At 40.6% G+C, this 22,190-nt stretch overlaps 1 protein-coding gene across 2 annotated transcripts in view; it reads right to left on the bottom strand.

Annotated features, from left to right (window-relative positions):
• Nucleotides 1–22,190, bottom strand: part of lyst (lysosomal trafficking regulator) — a 60,187-nt gene that overhangs the window by 23,058 nt on the left and 14,939 nt on the right. For both annotated transcript variants that reach the window (XM_085182139.1, XM_085182137.1), the window contains exons 3-11: nucleotides 19,676–19,874; nucleotides 16,058–16,148; nucleotides 10,847–12,929; nucleotides 5,959–6,901; nucleotides 5,696–5,857; nucleotides 3,398–3,554; nucleotides 1,464–1,675; nucleotides 1,277–1,343; nucleotides 658–767 (exon numbers count right to left, since the gene is read on the bottom strand). In XM_085182139.1, the coding sequence (XP_085038265.1) occupies nucleotides 658–767; nucleotides 1,277–1,343; nucleotides 1,464–1,675; nucleotides 3,398–3,554; nucleotides 5,696–5,857; nucleotides 5,959–6,901; nucleotides 10,847–12,929; nucleotides 16,058–16,148; nucleotides 19,676–19,874 (4,024 nt within the window). The remainder of the gene's footprint in view (nucleotides 1–657; nucleotides 768–1,276; nucleotides 1,344–1,463; nucleotides 1,676–3,397; nucleotides 3,555–5,695; nucleotides 5,858–5,958; nucleotides 6,902–10,846; nucleotides 12,930–16,057; nucleotides 16,149–19,675; nucleotides 19,875–22,190) is intronic.

Raw genomic sequence — 22,190 nt, 5'->3', positions numbered from 1 at the left:
CACAAGGGGTTGCCACAATGGGTAGCTCCACATATTTGATCGTGACGATTTTCACAGCGGGTGTCCTGACAGAACCCAGTAAAGAGATATGTCCCCTTTAAAAAACAAAAAACAAAACCAAGCCCCCCATAAAAGCTAATACATTAAGAAATGTAACTGATTTAACTGTGATCCATAATAAACCTGCAGAATATTGATAAAGAACCAGCAAACAAACCATGAAGAATGCAGATGAACACAGCTAAGCACAAAGAGTTGTGTGTTATCCTCATAGATGACAAAATGAACTTGCCTTGCAAGTTGTTAAAAATAAATCCTTCCTGTCTGCTCTCATAGACGTCTGAATTCCAATTAAACGCAGACGTGTGTTAATAAGTACTAGTATTACATCTGTTCTGCACACTTTAGTGTTAATTGTATACAGAATGAAGCTACCTAAGGGAGCATTATGTGTTGATACATTTTAAAGCGGCAAGAAGTGAGAAGAGAGGGTGACAGCACGGTGTGTTAAAATAGATTCTTGTTCCTGCTTTAAAACAAGCAAAAAAAAAAAAAAAGAGCATGCAGGCACTGAGAACAAGAAGACATCAGTGTCAGGCATCACAAGTGCAAGCAAACAGCACACTGTTGAGTGACTGATAGGAGATGGCTATTTACAGTAGGTGGGGTCTTCTCCAGGAAGAGGCGACTCAACAAAGCCAGCTCCTCAGCTGTGATCCTCTGGCTCACCATGGCAACCAGCAGCTCCACAAGCACAGTCTGGCAATCTGAATGTAGAGCAATGAAGAGCAGATTACATAAAGAGTTATCATCGCATTTTGGCAGGCATCAGAATAATTTCTTACCAGAGAAAATACAGATAGTTTTTCTTAAGATTTCTCAATAATTGTGTCTATGTTGTATTTGATGTTTTAGCCACTAGAAATTGGCTGACAAAATATCCCATGGAAAAAAGTCCTCCCCAACACCACAGAGAGCAAACACTTATCTTGTTTTTCCTTTAGATTTTGGACATCGTGATATTATGATGTCAAATAAGATCAACTTAAGTTCCAAAGAAGCCCACCGGGTACAGACTGCCTAAGAACTACTAAAGGTACCTATGATAAAACATGACACTGAGCCCAGGGGACCCAGCTGAAATGTCAGAAGCAGAAAAAATCTCAGGAAAACAGCAAACTGAGCAAACTCCCCTCCTCCTGAGACGTCACACATGAAAAATATGTGTTTAGATCAGATAAGACAGGAAAAAAATGAAGCAGGATGAAGAACAAACCTGTGAACGAGTGGTTTGTTTGACTGAGAATGTTGTGAAAGCCAGACAGGATAGTTTTGACTCCTCCCTGTGAAAACAGGAACAAAGCAGTCAGTCATTTTCTTCAGACCACAGCTGAGTAGTAAAGTAAGACAAATATGGGAGGTGGTTAAGTGTAGCACAAAGAGGAAACTGTGGTTGGCGGGACCTGGTCATAGAGGAGAGCAGCATTGTGGCGATTGGCGTGTACTGCACCGAGCAGGCTGTGAAACACATGACTCAGAACCTCCAGGTCTGGGGAGCCAGAGGCAAGCAGCTGCAACTCCATCGTGCAGATCTCTGGGAACAGGAGCGTGCCTCGCCCGGGCCCGTCTGCCACCGCTACAAATTCATGCAATGCGGCTGGCTCCACCTTCAAACCTAAGAAACCCAACAGAAGAAGATCAGAGACACAAACAAGAGACTGGCACGCACTGCCTGCCTTGCTAAAGCACAGGCACAATATGCCACCCTCTGCTCCTTGAACGGCACCACGATTCAAAGGCATTCCCTCTGTTGGGTTCTTGGAGGTAGAGCATAAAAATGAATTTGCCTCAGTTCTGTGCTCAGCCGCAGAGCTGCCTCATGTTTTCAAGGAAAGCAGTCCAGCAGGCTCTCACACGGCTCCTAGAAACTCCTTTTAATTAAAGAAGCTTGGTTGTCTTCCTGTGCATCGCTACACACTTTGTTACAATCTACCACACACACATCCAGTCACATATTGCTAGCAGTAAATATAAACTAAAAGCCACGTACCAACTGTCATACCCGTCTGCCTTGATAGTGCATTATACTGATGCTTGTGTTTGGTCTGTGGTTAAATTTAATTGCAGGAAGTCTACAGTATGCATTTCACGTCACTTTTCGCTATGTTTATGGTCTTTATCCTTTCAATTAACCTCAAACTAATAAACACAAGGATCTGGAGCAGTGTAAACGCCGCTAAGAGACCAGGAAATGTGAGGAGGCAGCAGCTACAGGAGCCAATTAGGACAAAACGAGAACATCTGGAATAAACATTTTTTATAATTAAATATTAGAAATAATTTTGAATTGCTGTAATGCTAGATTAACAAAAATACAGGAAAAAGGATCAAGTTTTAATTGAGTGTGAAAAAAGGAACAGTCATTGGTGCTTGTGCTCAGTTACCTAAGTTGAGCTATGTACCACTGAAAAAGGATTTTCAGTGGAAATTAGTGGTTTGATTTTACAGAAACACGAGATAAGGCTAATTACCAAATAAATAGCACTGCATTGTGAAGTTGAAGTTGGTTTGCTTAATATGACTCAAGGTTAAAGATTCTCTGTTTCTCATGACATAAGAGTTTTCTGGGAAGCTAAAATTTCCATCTGATGAAGACTTTAAGTCACAAGATCTAGCTCATGAGGCCAAAAGAATTTAGTTGCCTGCAGTTGTAAAACGTAAAACAATGACTTTATTCTGAGGAGATGAAGCAAAAATAGTGTAATTGGGCCGTGTCTTTAACCTGCAAGCGGTGAAACAGAGCTAACACAAGAGGTTAAACGCATTTTCTGCCTTGTCATATGCATGAATTAAAAACTAGCCACTGTTTATTGCTTCACATCCTCCATAGCACACCAAAGGAGGATGTTGTTTTTTTTCTTTATTATAGAAGTGACTGTCTGTATGTGCATTTGCACTGAAAAAAAGAGCATTCAGTGAATGCACAGAACTCCAGAAAGGACTAATCATTCAGCAAAAAGACCGAATAAACAGTTAACAGAGTGAGAAACAAGATTTCCCAAGACTCAAAACAAGCAGGTTTAGAGGTTATAACGGTCACATGACCTCTCAATCCATCGAGGTTAGTCTGTTGTTGTTATAGCCAATAAAAACAAGATGCAGAGAAGACAAACATCTGAAGTAAAAATGATTTATAGTGTTCAGAAAATAAACTGAAAAATGAATAGGCAGTGAAAAGTAATAAGACTCATATAAGTGTGAACTGCAACCAGCCTCAGTAACAATATCTGAAGTGGTTTGGTATGTGCAGCAGCTATGGATCCTTGAGGAGGAGTAAGTGAGAATAAAAGCATGCACGCGTGTGTGTGTGGTAGTGTGGCAGTAAGTGTGGACCTACCCTCTTCCTGCTTGGCCATGTCCTCTGGGTTGCTTTCGCTGTCAGCGTCGTAGCCCTCCTCCTCCCCTGGGGGCTTGCCGCCGCAGCTCTGCACCTCGTCCACCTCCTCAGACAGATCGCCCGCTGGGGCCGCCCCCTCCGCCAAGACCTGGAGCTTCTGGCAAGAAGAGAGTGAAAGAGCAAGTGAGGCAGAGGAGGAGGTAGGAATGAGAAGAAGAAAAAAAATTATGAATTTCAATCCCATACACTCCAAGTTCAACGGCTGGTTAACTTTCAAGCACTTTGTAAGATAAGGTTGCTTTCGTAAGAGCTTACCCAATGCTGCTTTAAAAAAAAAAAAAAAAATTCCTTGATCGAGTATTTTTAGGGTAAAATGTAAAAGGCATGACATGGAGTGTCATGCCTGATGCGGCGAATCGACTGCCCTCAAAACGGGGGAAAAAGATTTTTAGTCATAAGACAAATATCAGCTGACCTGCAAGGCGCTCACACAGCCCCAGTTCCTCGACATGAACAGTCATCATATGTGCATGTAGGCAAACACACACACACACACACACACACACACGTAAACTGACAAACTAAACCATTTCCTGGTTCAAAGAGGCTTTTTGCATCACACACCTTTATTCCTTCGAAACTAATATGAGGCTGCTTTTATATTTAATTGTGGGTGAACATTTTAAAAGAATGGTCTAAATCAGTGGACAAACTTTGCGGTGGAAGACTAATCTCGGTGCTTCAAGCACATACTTGTAATGGTTAAGCGAACATCACAGTCTGCCAGTGGTCACTGAGAAAGAACTAAGCTCTTAGGAAATAGGTAAATCTATTATATAAAAAGCCAAATCCTCCTGTGTTGGAACAGGCTTAGTCAGACAGGCATTTTAAGACTTGAAGAAAACACGTCGAGGGCTGAGAGACATGAGACAGTTACTTTCAGTCATGTAAGTGCGGATGGCTTTTTCTCGTTTGTGTTTGCCTTATTTACGGAATAAATAAAAAAACAGATTCATGTCTCTTGCGAATCTTAAATAACGCTTTACAAAGCCTGCACTGATAGTGGCACTGTTAAGGAGGGGAGAGTTTGTAGAGGCCCATCTGTACTGAGCAAATGAGAAACTGTCAACATGTGTGAAGATAACTGATTGAATTAAAAATGTTTTCAATATGTTAATTAAACTAAGTCTGTCTGAAGAGCTGACAGCAGAGTGTAAAATCCACTATAACAAAGAAATATCAGCAGCATGCTGGGTTTTAAAATGAGGCTGCATCCGCTGCTGTCTCCACACAAGGGCTACAATTATTTACGTTCGCTGTTTCTGTTGTTGTACATCAGGCTGATAACAGCTGCTTAGCAACATAGCGTGAGTGGCCTTACACGGCAGTACTGATGCTTGATAACACTTGGGTGGAAAATGGTTTTCCTCTCATTGTACGCTTGCCTCTTAAATAAACACCACTGCTCATTATATTTTACCACGGTGCTCAAACACACGCTGTAGATGCACAGATACTTCACTCTGCAGACAAAAGAGGCAGCAAAAAGAAACATACAATTTTCACTCGTGTTTGTACTGTATGTTATTGTCCGTCTGACTGGTTAATAGTGGCTGCTGGTGGGAGATGATGAGTTAATAACATGGGGTCACACACAAGAAAATGCAGTTGTTTCTGATCACACAGGCTCTCAACTCTCTCTCCAGTTCTCAGCCCTGCCTGAAACCTTCAAAGGCATTTGCCCTTTTGTTTTGCCCTTCTGCCAAGTTGCTGAAATCAGTAGGAATTATCTCTGGAATTTGTTAAAAGAGTGAGAAAAACAGTAACATAAAAGACAGAGAAGTAAAAAACAGGCAGGAAAGTATGATTAGGAAGCTTTTTCTTGGAAAAGCATTAACTATTATAGAGTCAACAGGACAGATATGGGCAATAAAGGCCACCAAGATACTAACTGCTCAAAAAAAGGTCAATAAATGAACCTACAGCAGCTTTCATTTAGTGCCATAATATAGTCATTTGAAATATTTATTTCATGAGTGACTTTTTAATAGTGTGAAAACAGGCACATATTGTGCAAGCGAAAACAAATGGTTTTAAAAAGAGATTTAAAAAAAGATTAATTTTAATGAGTAAATGGAATTCAGCTGAATAAATAATGGAGAGACATTTTGCCAAAAGCTTTATAGAGTGATTCAATGTGATCAACATTGACAGCACCTCATGTCTCTTTATACATGAGTGTTTCATGAAAGTGGAGAATATTTATTGTCTCACAGGTTCTCCCAAGGCAGGACTCACCCTCTCTGGCTTCTCCTCAGGGGGATCGGGACAGGATGACACCTCAGCCAAGGCCACTCTCAGGAGAGAGTCAAACAGGGGTATGGCAAGGTCAGAGTTCACCACTCCAGACCGAGAGAGCTGGTCTCTCACCTCTAACAAGGTATCCTCCACTGAATGGAGCTATAATTGAGAGGACATGACAATTTAAGTTAACCCAAGGTAATTTTTTGCGTATTTGGCCTGTTTAGGGGTTAGTTAATTAAACACATTGCTCAACATACCTGATAAGAAAGCTCAGGCTCTATCCTCTGCAGGGCTGAGTTAGCACTGTGTAGGCAAATAGCCAGCAAAGCCTCAAGGAGACGAATACTTTGAAGTTGCCATTCTTCCTCAAGTTTCTTTGATGGATCTTTGGTCTTTCCTTCAGCTGGACTGGTGCTGCTGGTTTCAGATGCATCATGAGAAGTCTCCTCCAGTCCCAGTGAAGTGGCTGTGGAGTCGGGGCTGCCTTTACCTTTGCAGTCTCTCTTCTTCTTTGCTTTTCCATCCTTCGTTTTACAGGAGAGCTTCTGAATGACCATTGCCATAAGGCGCAAACAGACATCCAGTCCACCCAGCCTGAAGAACTGTCTCTGGAACAAAGGGCTGGCCAGGTAGATCCACCGACACACTGACCAAACATCAGCGGCGCGTCGTAGCTGCTCTTTAGAAGGCAGGGCTACACTGTCTGGGGACAGATATGGCAGCCGTCCACCCAGAGGTTCACTCGCTGTACTGTCATAACCCGAAGTGTCTTCGGAGTCATTGGCTGAGTCCCGGTCAGAATCTGCCTCCTTGCTGACGCAGAGGAAGGCCACACATAGAAAAAGATTGATAACATGGAGGTGGATCTCTGTTCGGCTGCGCCCCGGTCCACGAGCTTGGCCGCTACGGCTCTTATGTCGTGGATAAGCCTCCTTCAGGCCTTCATAGAACTTGCTGAGACTCTGTGCGCCCTCTCCGATGCCTCTGGACCCCAGTTCCTCAGCCAGGCCTAAGACAGCCTCCCTTTCTTCAGCATCAGCACTCTCCAGCTCCTGAAGCACCCCCTCAGCCTGCTGCTTTCCACTGCCTATTATCAGAGTCTCAAACACCTTCAAAGCTAAAGAGCGTGTCTGGTCCAAGTAGACAAGCTCTGTCACCTGGTTGAGTCCATTACAGCTAATAAAAAGGTCTCTGATCACCCTATAATACAAAAGATGAGAAACTAAGTTAAAAAGGACATTTTAATAACTTGTTTTTCACATTAAAATGCACTGTGTTATTTATTACCCCCCTCATAAAGAATGGGTATATATATAAACCCAACACCAAAAAAGATGAGAAGCTATGTAAAATGTAAATAAAAACAGAATGCCATGAATTATTATTAATCACAACAGAACATATAAAACATATAAAATATTTGTACTTAGAAAATGTACCAAGTCTTTCTGAAAACTATGGACATCACACCCTCTGGACTAAAGAGGAGAGGGAATATCTGACTTGTTATTCAGTTTAAAAGTGTGCATGTCTGATGGTATGGGGGTGCCTCAGTGCCTATGGTACTGCACATCTGGAAAAGCACCATCACTGCTGAAATGCATATCCAGGTTTTAGAGCAACATATGCTCCTATCCAGACAATGCCTTTTTAGGGAAGATCTAAACTGCATACTACATCTACTACAACAGCACGGCTCCATAGTAGAAGAATCCAGGTGCTGAGGACATTTCACCAATTGAAAACATTTAGTGTATCATGAAATGGAAAGAGTGACAAAGATCCAGGATTGTTGAGCAGCTAGAATCCTGTATCAGATAAGAATGGGACAATATTTCTCTCCAGCAGCTCATTTCACAGATGTTTATGGACTGTTATTAAAAGAAGAGGAGATGCTACGTGATTGTGAACATGTGAACATGACCCTGTTCCAACTTTTTCAAGCCGTGTTGCTGCCATCAAATTAAAAATGACCTTTTTCTTGAAATTGTATGTTTTCTCAGTTTAAACATACTTTTTCTATCTTCTGCTGCAAATTTAATATGGGCTTATGAAATCTGCACATCATTGCATTCTGTTATTTGCATTTTCCAGAGCATCCCAACTTTTTTTGGAACTGGAGTTGTACTTCTTATTAGCCAGCAAAATAAACAACATGCCGACAACTCGGGTAGATGTGTAGAGTGCACACAAATACCTCCTACCGCAGCGCTCCCTTATTAAAATAAAAAGCACCGCTCAGTTCAATCAGACAAGTGCTGTAACCAGCCAGTGACAGAAAAAAAACCTCATCACGCAGGAGCCTTCACACGCCAACTCCATTTGTTCTCTTCAGCTTGCAGAAATAATTTTCTCTCCAGCACAACACCTTTACATAAATAAGTCATCATCTACAATAATGCACACGGACACACCTGCTATTCTTTATTTACTGCGTTTTCTTTGTTCTCCAATGTCTTTTCTGCTTCATGTTTATTCTATTGAGCAACATGAAAGACAAATTCACGACTTGTTATATTAAGGCAAATCATATATTTACTGGGAAAACACAGCTGACACCTTACCCTTTTAAATTTGTTTACTGGTGATATACACACACTACTGAGGCTATGATGAATAATAAATGACGCTATCACAGCACAAGGTAAATTATGGTGAAAGAATAAAGCGTCACCTCTGAGTGAAATCAACATTTGGTGTAGAAAAACAACTTGAGAGAAGTGCTAACGTTACAAACGGACTGAAATCCCACAAAAAAACAAAAAACAACCACTTTAATCTCAGCATGGAGTTTTCTCTGCAGTGTGCGGTGACACAGATGTTCAGTTAGAGCTTTAAGATGGGAGCGTGAAACACAAAACAAATTTAACAGATTATTAACTTGTTGATTTCTTTTCACCAATTTAAACCCATTTTCTCCAGTCTTCCTCTAAATAAATGTAGAGTTGATTAAATCTGCTTCTTCACAACATTTCCTCCTTTCATTAGTGGTCTGAAAGTCCATCAGAATGGCTATTCATTAGTCTGCATATTTAATGCTCACTTCTGAAAAATATGATTCCTGTTACGCAGAAACCGAAATGAGAGCAGGAGATGATGCAGTGGTGGGCAATGCATCAGATGATGTCCAACTTTGAAGAAAAGCTGCTCGTCTTTCAGGTTATCTTTCGATAACTTTTCCTGCATGAGCAGACTGCATAAGAAGGTGATGTAAAAACCACTTAAGTAGAATTGGTTTTGCACAAATATTAAAATTCAGTCCTCATCGATTTAATCGCTCGGTTTGTGAGACCATGAAAGACAGAAAAATCTGACACATGTCGCTCAAACCTTTCCCGCAGTACTGAAGGCTCTGAAGCTCCAGTTTGTGTAACTCATACATGAATGTGCCCCGAATCAAATGATCTGTGGATCCTATTTCTCCTAATTTCCATCTGTCTGTCAACCTAAACAACATAAGTTAATCACCGCTTTGCAGCCAGCTAACTTTGCAGCTATATTTGGAACAAATATGTATATAGCCCAGTAGATGGAGCTGTATAGTCTAACCTAGCGAGAGTGACCATGTGCAAAGATGTGAGGTCTGACCATATGCAACTGCAAATTCAGTACCAATGAAGACTTTTTAATTTGGAGCCTGTCATGGAGTAATGCTGCAGACTTCATGGGGAAATGTGGTCGTTCAATTTCATCCTTGAGACCAGTACAGATTTAACATCTTAGTAAGCCAGCCATGCACCAACTATCCTGTGTTCTGTGAGCTGAGGTTAGAATAAAACAGACCAATACAACTAGATCTACAACTACATCCATTGTATACCAAAAAACTGAATATGGCACAAAAACCTTAAAGTTGCTGCAGAAAACATAAAAGAGAGTTTTAATTGTAAATGTTATACCCCTTCATTTGGGCTTTCAGGATAAGTGAAAACTTGTTTATATAAACTTATAGTCATTTATATTAATTAAACTAAGTCTCGACACAAGCTGAGAAATTTGATTCATGCTTTTCTGAATCTAAAAGTAAATTGTTGTGCATTTGGTCTCAAAAAACTTAACATAATGAAAAAACAGCAGCAGAGTTAAACTGATTAGCTATTAGGCTATTAATGTTTTTTCCTGTTAAAACACATGTGGACTTTTTATCAATAAATATTTTATCAGACACCTCATTGATTTGAGTAGTTAATTGTTATGCTCTAAAGAGTTGTAAAATGTAATTCAGAGGATTGGTTAAAAGAATGAAAAAAAAAACAAACAAACCCATCACAGATGCCAGTCAAACCTGCAGAGAGCAGAGAACTCTCTGAATTTTAACAAGGAAATCTATCAGCCTACTGCTGACAAAACATCTCAAAGCATCCAGCCATCTATTTTTTAACACTCCCGATCTTGCTGAGGGTCGCAAGAACATGCAACCAATCACAGCATGTGTAGAGCGGCCGCTGAGATGTAATCTAGGCAGGTCACCTGGGTTAACACACAGGCACAAACCTCTGCACGTCCCATTCTATGGGCGTTTCAGAGTTTACTTAACCTGTATGTCTCTGGATTGTCTCAACGTCTCAGAATTCTACAGACAACTGAGAATACCCACATAAAAACCAAAAATACAGTTTTACACAACTTCACATTCGCCAGCATTTTGATAAAAGCACATGAACAAATTTTATCTGCCTCTGCTATGTTATGCTACTGTACTCACGACACTGTTACATAAACTGTCAATAATCCTCTCTCTCGCTGAGTTCACAAAGCAGTGCTAAATTATTGATTAGCATTAATTAGCAATGACTTGGAGGGATAGATCTAATGACAAAGAAATTCCAAGTAGATTAGGTATCCTATTTTGAACTGGCGGATTATATTTGCTTTAGGTCATTGTATCAAAAGGACAGGAATCAATTTCATAAGAAAGAAATATGCAATATCTTTCGAAATAAACATCTATATCACTTGTCTTTCAGAAGAAATTTATAAAATAAATTGCTAATGCTTCTGAAAATATTCATAACCAAAGAACTTTGCTGCTTTTTTTCAGGTGGTTTTGACATCTAACAAAACACACACACACACACACAGCCAGAAGAAGAAGGAAAACTGAGAATTATATTTTAAACTAACTAAACCTGTGAACCAGCTCACCTTGATTTGAGAAGCGATGGTAACGTTTGTAGGTAAACAAGTAGTACCTCCACGGGCAGGCACTGCGTGTGATAGCTGCAGACCTGAGTACAGACAGTAGAAACTCCCAGTTGCTGGGCGTGGTGGGCTAGCTCTACCCCTCTCTGCAGCACAGGGTTGAAGATGTGTGTGTAGAGCTGCCACTGCACTATAGCATTGCCCCTCTGAGTTAGGTGGCACACATGGCCAGCTATCTGCTGACTAAGCTGCCAGTCCTCACCAAACACTAGCTCTTGATAGGCCTCCAGAGCATTCCACTTCCACAGCATATCCTCAGTGCCCCCTCCACTTGGCAGAATACCTTGGGAGCGGTAACACAGGCTGGTAGAAATAGCTGAAGGTTCCCCGTGCTGCAGTGTCTCCTCCAGGCCTGGGAGCTGGCTGCTATCCAGAGTGCAGATGTTACATGAGGCCAGCTTGGCTTTTTCTGAAGGCTGTCCCCCACCAAGCTGGTCTAAGATCAGTCTCCCCAGGACACTAAGAACATGAGACTGGTAACTACGCAGCCCTGGAGCTTTAAAGGCATGGAGTAAAGGTCCTACGACTGAACGGGGGTCCATACAACAGCAGATTCCAACAGCCTGCACTCCAGCCAATACCTGCAACACACCTGGCCCGCTGGGGGACAGGCGCTGTAGGAGCCGCAGGCATTGGTGGGCACAGGCTGCCAAGCAGCAGCAGCGCTCAGGATAACGTACTGCTTCACCCTCCATCTCTCCTCCGCCTTCTCCATCCTCTTCAAAGGGGTTGCGCCTAGCAGCTTGCTTGAAAGCAGAGACGGGCAAACCTGACAAGTCTCTGTGATGATGCAGGAAGTGGGAATATTCACAGCGACGATGGCGCCGTCGGGCACACACAGACTGATGCAGCTGCTCTGACTTTGCCTTCTTTACAGCACTGACAATCTTGAAGACCCCTGCAATGAGGCCTCGTAGCCTCTCTGAGGCTTCACCTCCAACTTTAGAATCTCTGGCTCTGCCAAGTCCCTCCAGTCGAAGCACTGTAGTCTCAAAGAGCTCCAGGCCACGGTGCTGAACAAACTCATGGATGAGCTCTAGAGCCTGACTAAAGAAAAAAGGGTTGGGAGTGGAAGCCTGCAGGCAACCCAGCAGCACTTGCAGTACTCCTTCTAAAAGTTCTGGAAGCAGTAGTGCTCTGTGGCGATAACGAGAGAATGAGAAGTCATCCTGTACCTCCTGTAGAGTCTTCTTGGGCCGAGGAGCAAAAGGGTTACTCTGTCTGTCTAAGCAGCTCCGGATTTTGAGAGTGGCTCGCAGCAGGTCTGTTAGACTACGTCTCAGGCTGTCTGGAAGGCTGTCATTCTGACTCACATCCACAGACATCAGGTGCAAGATGGTTCGTAGTAGCATTCTCTGAACTAGTGCAATTGGCTCCTCTGTCCAGCCTCCAGCAAGCTCCTCTGGTCCTGCTCCACCTCCACCCCCTGGACCACAACAATCTCCAAATTCAGTAAGGATCTCTGTGAGAGTAGGCACAACGCTGACAGCCAGGCCAGGGTTGTGGTTGATGCTCATGTCAAATTTACACACTTTCTCCAACAAGGAAAGCAACACATGACAGAGATCAAAAGGCGAGTTTTCCATTCGGTTGAATATTGATATTGCAGCTGGGTCTGTTAAGGTTTCGCTGTCAGCCATCTGGGATCCAGGGGCTCTGGGATGTGGATATGGGGCACTCATAGTTTCTGTGGTGGTGGTGCCGGTGGAGGCGTCTGATCGATGATGCTGACAGCTTACCTGGATGGTGGAGCCATGTGATCTTCGGCTCCGTGCACTACCTGGGCCAGTTTTGTCTTCAGAGTTGGCTTCTGAATCTGAGGTAGAAACCTGAGACTTGCGAGCATCTTTCACAGAGTATCTCTGCGCTGTCCGCCGGGACCTCCGTGACTTCCAGGTACTGCTGGCAACACGGGATCTCTTCCCAGAGGTCTGCTCATCTGTTGCAGCCTTCAGCCCTGTCCTGAGAGGGATGGCCTTCACCTCCCGGTTCAGGAATACCTCCAGCAGGGACGGCAGGGTGAAATCTGTCAATACATAGAATACATATCTATCATACTTGTTCTAGGTGCAAACAAATCGCTAAAAAGTAAGAAAATCCCACAAAGTGAGAGTATTGTTTTTTTTGTTTTAATATTTCGACAAGCACTTGATCCTGGTGTCTACAGATAAAGGTGACATACCTTTTCAACAAAAATATCAATAGATGTGAAATGCTTATGTGGATAAAATATAGTAACCTTTCAAACTACTATGACACCCTGTATAAGAAAAAAAATCTTATACAGGGTTTCCCCAGCAAATCTAAATGGAATGGAATAGAAAATCTTTTTCTTTATGACCAAGCCATTCAACACCACCTCATTTTTTTGTTTTTGTACCATTCCTTGGTTGATTTCTTTGAGTCCTTAGAAGCACTATCCTATTAAATGGTCCTACATTGTTTAGACATTCAGACTACAATCTGAGCACTCAGACTGCGCTTTGAGGGCTCAGATTGAGTAGAAAAGTGCCAGTCCATTTACCATTTACAAATAGCTTCACATCATCATCAACAAGTAAGCTTTGATAGTGAAAAATGAAAGTTAAAGCCCTGCCAAAAAGCTTCCAAATCCCTGAGGCAGAGGAGCAACCTCAAGCCGTACCATTTTCACCACCATGCTTCACAGTTTGAATGGGGTTATTTTCATCAAAAGCTGTCTTTGGTCTGTGCTCTAGATCCTATCATTACTGTGACCACACAATATTCCAAAAGGTAAGCTCTTTGCCCATATGTTCACTGGCAAACTGCAGCTTTAATGTTGTTTTTGGATAGAAGAGACTTTTATTGGCCCTGCACCCATGCAAGTTAAAATTCTTCTATTGCTTTCTGATTGTAAATACATGCACTTTGTCACCGACAGTTGAAAGAGTTACCCGCAGATCCCGAGATCTGGGAGGGTTCATTGGGCCTTTTTTTATTAATTTCTTTTTACGCATCAAGTGATCTTGATCTGAACTTGCTGGAGCCAATCATTGTTATGTGTACCATGACTAACATACTTCAAATAAATCTTTTAAATCACCCTGACTAACTCTTAGGTATCCCCAACCTTTTTCTCTTAAAACCTGACTGCGACTGGAATGATTATACCACAAACTTCCACAGAAAGGAAAATACCCAACCCTAGATCTCACAAACGCTGGATTCCATTTATGTGGATCTGATAGTGTTACATATGTACAAGGGTATTTTTTTGCAAGTGACTGATATTTATTTACTGATTTAATATAGGCAAATGTTTAATGCAGTCAAGTTGTTACATTTTGGGTTTAAATACACTTGTATTAATTGCTTCAAAGAGTACAAAATGTTATCTGTACAAATACCAAAAAGGCAACATTTTTCACAGGACTACCTATAGACATACCTTAGCCAGTATACTTGTAGACGTATACTCAGCAGCTGTAAATGTCACATTTTAGTATTTGACACTTAATGTTAGACACCAGCCTGACAAATATCTATTTTTAAATATCAAAAATATTACTTCCTAAGTGTAATGCTCAGCTGCATCTCAGCAGCCGTAACTTGTTTGCTCAAACTCTCAGTAAGCAAGAATTAATTAAAGTAAAAATGTCTAGGGTGCATGTTAGAAAGGATCGGCAGCCCTGTACTAAATGCCAGTGTCATCTGGAGGTCACAGGACTCTGTAATCACTGCTCTTCTCCTGTTTTGTGGCTGCTTGTGCTTGTAATACTAACATCATTCACAATGTCGTAAATGGTTAAAATTGATTAATCCGTTGTGTAACAAGTATAGTAGAAAGTCTGTGTTGTGCAAGTACAGCCCTGAAATAAAAATAAGTAATTTAATAAGGACATTAGAGACGCAATTCAAAGTCAAAACCAACTTCAGTGTCTTCACATACAGTAGTGTGCAAAACTCTTGAGCTTCCCCCCAATTTTTATCGATTTTGTTTCCAAGGAGACAAAGTTTTGTAATTTTTTTTAAAGTGGTCTTGACCAGCAGTTCTCCAGAGTTTATGAAGGTCTTTCAAACGTTTTCTTTAGACATTTAAAATTGACACAATTAAACGCTCATACACAACACATGAAAGTATCTGAAAGTCCTTAAGAAATAAGAAAGGAAAAAAAACAGATGCAGTCTTCAGTCGAAGACTTACTTTTTGTAAAAGCCTGATCAGAAATTGTCTCTGTGGAAGTGTGACTGTCAAACTGTCATCAGTATATATCGAAGAGATTGGGACAACGGTACAACTGAATGTCTACAGCCATCCGTAAAAGACAGTGGAGGCGCTATCATGGTTGTGGGCTGTATTTCAGTCAGTGGTGTTAGGAATCTTTTCAAAATAGATTTAATTATCAATGCAAAAAAACATGGTAATGGCTTCATTTTTCAGCTTGAAATGATCCCAAACACACTGCCAGAGCAGTAAAAGCATAAGCATGGATAGAAAAACACAGCTGAAGACTATTAGTCAAGGACCTCAACATTATTGAAGGAGTGTGGGATTGTCTTAACAGAGAACAGAATAAAAGGCAGCTAACATCCAAAGAAACTGGAGAACTATTCCTGAAGGCTACTTAAAGAAATTACAAAGAAGCTCAACTAAAGCTGTGCAAAAGAATAAAGGTGAAAACACTAACTTTTAATGTTCACATATATATATATATATATATATATATATATATATGTTATTTCCATGTGTGTCTGCACATGTTTCCATAAATCCTTGCATTCATTTCCCCATTCGCCAATGAAAATATAAAGAAATGAACAATGGGTAAAGACTCTTGCATATTACTGATAAACCCACCAAACCTGATGCTGGAAGACTGCTTGATAGTCTTGATGCATGCTCAATCATCCAGGTAAGTAAATCCCAGAAAGCTGATTCTGTTCATCTGAACGTAGCACTTTCAGTGGGACAAACGTTTCGTCATTCATTCGAGTGACTTCTTCAGTCTCGTTTCTCCCATAATCAACTATTTGGGATTGCTTGATAGTAATAATTTTTTAAGAATAATGTAAACGCTAGAACACAAAACAGAGTAACTATAATGGTTAGCTAATTTTATACTTATGAAATGGAAACATTTAAAGGAAAATTTTTAGGTAATGTTACATTACACGCCATGTGTGGGCACTGACCTGGGGCTTTTTCCTCCTGCACGGGAATCTTCCAGACCAATGGGAGTAAAGACAGCAGCAGAGTGAGCAGTTCCTCGCGACAGGTCAGCTCCTGAGAGGGCAGCAAAGCACACTGAGTTTACCTAGAAAGCCTCTCTTTGCTTTTCCCTGTGGTCACACTCCAAAGTCACACCAAGACACACCCACCACACTTGGTTTGCACTACTTTCAACAGTTAGAATGAATAGATTATTGCCAGACACAATAATCTGCCTTGCATCTAAATTTAACAAACTTAAAAAATTCCTAATTTGCATTTATTTTTTTATATGCACTTTTATTGAATTAGTTATTTAATCTCCAATGCAAGTGTGTCGAGGAGCAATGTAGCAGCTACATGACAGACTTACTTCTGAGACCTCGGGGAGCTCATGTCTATCCAGGGGATTCCTCCTCCAGGTGTTAATTAAAAATGATAAACCTACTCCTTCATGTGTGAATTAAACAGCTTTCTGATTTAGCAAAAACATACAGGATGTTTAGTTTATAGCGCACGCTGACTTAGACTGCATTAAAAAAAATAAAAAGTGCAATCCATTTCATTCCAGGATTATTTTGAGCATTTCAAAGTATTATATTCAGCTACTACTTTTTACAAATAAGCATCTCCATTTATCGCAAAAGGTACATTTTGGATAGTTAAAGGAGAAAATAAGCTGTTCTTTTCTTAACGATTCATAATAGAAGAGTATGAACACAACACCAAACACCTTTGCTGTGGAAATGCCCAAAGGAAAGTAATAACAGCATCCTTGGCAGAGGATGAAGCCCCACTCCTTCTGTGTTTCTAATTGGTGCTTCTCTTAGGTTTTTTCTGGTCCAGGGGTAAGTGAACATTATAGCCACAACTGTTTTCAGTTCTTTTTTGTCTCAAGTGTACTTGTTATTGAAATGCAAATACAGGGTAAGAGATATGGCCAATGTGCCTATTTGCCTTGGCTCAAAACGTCGGTACTCCAGTGCAACCTTTGATGGGTCTGTTCTTTAGAACATCTCCAATGGGTGTGTCAACTTTAACTGTTTGCAGACAGAAATGACTCACACCGACATTCAGTAAGTAAATGCAAGTCACTCATCCAGTAGTATCTTCACTAGATATTCTGTTAGTATTACTCTGGAATTTTTCACAAATACTTTTACCACCATTTATTGACAACTTCTGTGCAGATTCACCATCTCCAATACATTTTTTTCTAGCTGTAGTATATGTAGTAATCATTTGAAAGGTAAACCATTAAGGTGAAATCAAAGAGCCGACACAAGCCTGATGCTTAATACATCAAAACACAACCAATTTAAAAGGGAACAAAAAATAATTTAATGGACTGGTTCTTATATAGCGCTTTTCTACTCATCTGAGCACTCAAAGCGCTCTACACAACTTGTGCATTCACCCATTCAGACCCATTCGCACAAGCACATCTTTCTAAGTGCTTTATAGCTAACATTCACACACATTCATACTCCGATGGATGCATCGGAGAGCAATTTGGGGTTAGTATCTTGCCCAAGGATATTTGGCATGCAGACTAGGGGAAGCCAGGAATCGAACCACCAACCTTCCGATCAATAGATGACCTGCTCTACCGCCTGAGCTACAGCCACCCACCTAATAAAACCCTCAAATCAATAGGATGTTACATGGTTGACTACAGGACTCCTGTTCTGCTAATGTAAAGACTAATTACACTTCTACTGTTAAAGAGAATTGTACAGAGTAGATCTGAATCATCTAAACCAACAGAGTGAAGGTGACACAGTCTGGGAGGACATAACAACCGTGTGGAACAAACACTACTCAAAATACATTTTCTCACACACTAGGTCTATGATTTAAAACCTGATTTGTTCAAAAAGTTTAAATTCTTCATAATGTGTCTCTGAAGGCTTTATTCCACCTGGGAAGCTGCTGATGCACACAGCTGCACATGGATGCTTTACACTGAAGGCTTGGACAAAAATAGAAAATATACTTTAAATTAGCTAAAAGATATGAATAACATGAGGCAGTAGGGACACTGACAAACAGTTCTGCTTGATATAGACAGGTCATTTTTCCCGAAATCTTTTTCTCACACAGACTATCAAGGGGAAGCGCTCCAGCAGTCATGTGAAAGCTGCAAAAACCAACCATAAATAAACAAATGAAAAATCTCCTAAACTCTTTCTTGACACAAAAAACACTCACAGACCAAATCAATATATAAGAAACACACAGTGCGCTCTAGCGTGAGCTACAAGGCAGGAAAAACACTGCACTCTGTCAGAGCCTGGTGCCAGTTAACAGAGGAAACAAAAACTAAAAGAGGCACATCCTATTTAACAGGAGCACCACAAAAAAGGCCTCAACTTACCCTCATAGACAGTGCGTAGGAAACTTTGGCTTTCATTTATTTCTTTGTACTAATATTGTTCAGACCACATCACAAAGAATTTTTGAGGAATTGTCTTTTATGATCTATTATAAAAATGCACGCACACAGTGTGTGTGTGTTCCTGTCTAGCTATCTTTGTGAGGACCGAAATCTGTGTTCTACTAAACTTACCATCACTTGTGAGGACACACAAACCGGTCCTCACAAATTTGATGGTATTTAAAGGCATTTTGAGGCTCAAAATGTGGTTTTAGTGTCAGGGTTACAATTAGGTTATGGTTATGTTCAGGGTTTGGGTTAGGTATTCATTTTTAATGGTTAGGGTAAGCATTATGTCAATCAAGGTCCTCACTAAGATAGCTGAACGGGCTTGTGTGTGTGTGTGTGTGTGTGTGTGTGTGTGTGCGTGCGTGCATTTTTAAGTGCAACTCATCTATTCTATAAAGACTTGCATCAATAATTTGCATATAGCAGAAGCAGAAAGACCGTCTCTCAGCAATCATTCATGTCATCAACAGCGTGTGGGCATCGCCAGTTTCCTCTTATGATAAAACCGTCTTGTAAGTTGTGCAAACACCAGAAGCAGATGTATTGTAGGAGCCTAAATTGCCTTTCAACAAACAGAAAATACTGGCTCTGTGGTAGTAAAAGAATTGGCTATAATGCCTGGAAGTCCCCTAATGTGAATAAAGGTTCTAGAAGCATAGAAAAGCAGTCAATTCAATCCAACGTTATTTATATATCACCAAATCACAATAGTAGTCACCTCCAGGCACTTAAAAAAAAAGCATAGAGAAAGTTACTGACAACCATCAAACTCCAGGAAACTTTAAAATATACAGCATGCTCAACTAAATCCCATCTTGTTCACTCTTAAAATGTTATCGCGTCTTATAAATGCATAATGGTCATTAAATATCTCCATTCTTTCATTTCTGTCATGTGCTTTAACTATATTGCATCTCTCTACTGCAAAGTCTATCTGCAATTTCCCCTTGATCAAGAGATTAGATGCTGCAAGAGGCGGCAAGTGAAGAGAAATTTGATTCTGATACGCTGGTGTTGGCAAAGCTGCATAAATGATAAATGTTTGTGGGTTCTCTGTAACTACAGCACAGAAAGGTTAACTTTTTGGGGAATTAAATACATAATGGATTTTTTTCTATAATCAAAGTCAGGATGGGTGCACTTGACTTCTCCTTACCTGGTCAATGATCGAGTCCAGGGTACTGAGCAGCAGGAAGCCTCGTCCCCTGACCAGGTACTCGCCCAGAGCCACCATGTGACTTTCCTCCTCATCTTCCTCCCGTGCCTCCGATCTCTGGGCTACCGCACTGCAGAGCTGATGCACATCAGTCAAGAACTCCCGTGCCAGTGTGTTACTGGCCCCACTCATGTCTGAGCTACAACGGAAGACAAACACATCAAAACACTCATAAATATTTCGGATTGTAGCATTATAATACTGAAAAACTCTGGTTTCCTTCTTCACAAGCATTAGTGGACAAACAGTAAAAATACACCTTGCTATTAGTGTGTTTGTAACTTAACTCGCTCAGACGAACAATAGTAAATTTCTCTCAAGTAAAAAAAACAAAACACATGAATCACGTGAATATCTGATTTTAGCAAAAGCACTCACTTACCTCTAAAGACAAAAAACAGTACAAAAACAAACAAACAAATAATCCTTTTGCCATAATATGTTGAGATGGCTGTGAAGCTCTAACTAATGAGACAAAACAAGGATGTAATCACATTAGTTCAGCCTTTGTTTTGTAAAACTGCATTCCCTTTACAATCCACTGGTGACGTCAGATCTACGACACAAAACCATGCGATGAATGAAAAACCGCCAAACCCAACCCCCCTGAAACAGCCAGATTATACAAGGCATTGTATAAATGAGCAAAACAAATCAACGCTCCAATTACGCTCATTATGATCAAACATAAAACTGTTGATTCGTACTGATACCAAATCAAACAGCAAACTGTGCTTATTCTACTAAGAACGCCATTTAGAGCGGCTCCAGGCTTGTATGTGCATGCCTGCCTGCCGCAACCACGTGCACCATAAGCTGTAAACTACACAACGTGAATTCAAGACACGGCCTCAGGACTGAGACATGATTAATTCCATCAGACAGATCCAATAACTCAGTGTTCACACTTGGATGTTTACATTTCACCTCTAATCCAAACCTGCTTATAACACAATAATCTACACACAGGAGGGCTTGGTTAATAAAATCTTCAACATGTACTTAATTTAAAAGAACAAAAAACACCCATTTCTGACACAAACCTCTGCAACACGCACAGTCCTTCTTATCTTACCAAATGTTACTGGGCCAAATAGTTTCCTTCCAGTCATCTTTTGTGTGCTGAAAGCTTGACTGCAGCTCTGCTGGCTGTATCTGCATACCATCTCACATGACTACTGACTGAATTTTCTGTTCTGCAGCACAAATTCCATTAAATTGGAATTTCAAATGGAAGCTTTCCAGATTCGCAGCAGATCAGCGTATCACATGAAAGCATGTGATGTCACATGGCGATGGGAGTGGCCCTCTGAGCTGATCAGCCTCCAGTGCCCCGTACGAGACCTCAACCATCATTCATTGTAACTGCCTTTGTATCCTCCACTACAACAGCTGAGAGGTTTTCTTTAATGCACACAGAGCCCTGCAGAGGATACGCAGAGAAGGTGCCATAAGGGAAACTTTACACACACAAAAAAGATATTTCTCAAACTTTTTCCTGCTTTCACCTTTACAAATTAACCTTGCACGGTGATGAATTTGAAATGCAAATTTTAATTAAATTTTTCCCCAACTATTTCTAATTATACTCTTCCAATCAGTAAACACCATTTCCGTAAGATATTAAGTGTAAAAAACATGTTTATTTTTTTAATTTATTGCAATTCCAAAATTGGCTCTAATTAAGGCCATGGGGTTTACACAATAAATAAATATTAAAAAACAAAAAAACAGCCCTGTCGGAAAGAAGAGTGGGCTGCAGATATTCACTGCTGGCTAGACTCAGAAAAAGATAAGGTTACAAGAAGAAAGCAGATGAAGTGAACTGGCTAAAGAAAAGAGGAAAGAGAGCGGCACATTTTAGAAAATCCAGCTGCAACACCTGGTTTTGTGAGCCAGGTCTAAAATTTTGCCTTTGTATAGATCTGCCTCTGCTTACAGAGGCTTTCTAACTGTCTCTGAGGACGGTTAACCTTTCCCAAGAAGCCTTCCCTACCATTTTGACTCTGAACATTTGAGGTTGCCCACATTGAGCTGCTTTTATTCTCCCTTCCTTTAATTTTCAAACGCTTTCAGTAACTTGTAAACACGTTGGGATTTCAACCTGAAATTCTAGAGACTTCCAGTAGTCTAATAAAGCAAATTGTGCTTCACTAATAGGTGGCACCACAACCTGAAAGCATTTTTATCTCATAACTGGCTGCATGAATTTGCATGTAATTTGGCTTGCATAATGCAGTTGCAACAAATCTAAATTTTTATAAATCTCAAATTGAACCTTTGGTACATGACTAAATATATCAGCTCATTGACTAAATTTGCTGAATTTACCAAAAATTGTTTCACAGTTACCTAATTCAAGCCCCTCAATTTGACAAACAACCTTTGGATCTCACATTTTTCAAACACTTCTTACTGTAATTAGTAGTGAGTGCACAGCATTTTTCATTTCCCT

Source organism: Neolamprologus multifasciatus, chromosome 13, assembly GCF_963576455.1.
Source record: "Neolamprologus multifasciatus chromosome 13, fNeoMul1.2, whole genome shotgun sequence".
NCBI lineage: Eukaryota > Metazoa > Chordata > Actinopteri > Cichliformes > Cichlidae > Neolamprologus > Neolamprologus multifasciatus.
The sequence above is the reverse complement of the archived record's forward strand: the minus strand, read 5'-3'. Positions and strand labels throughout refer to the sequence as shown.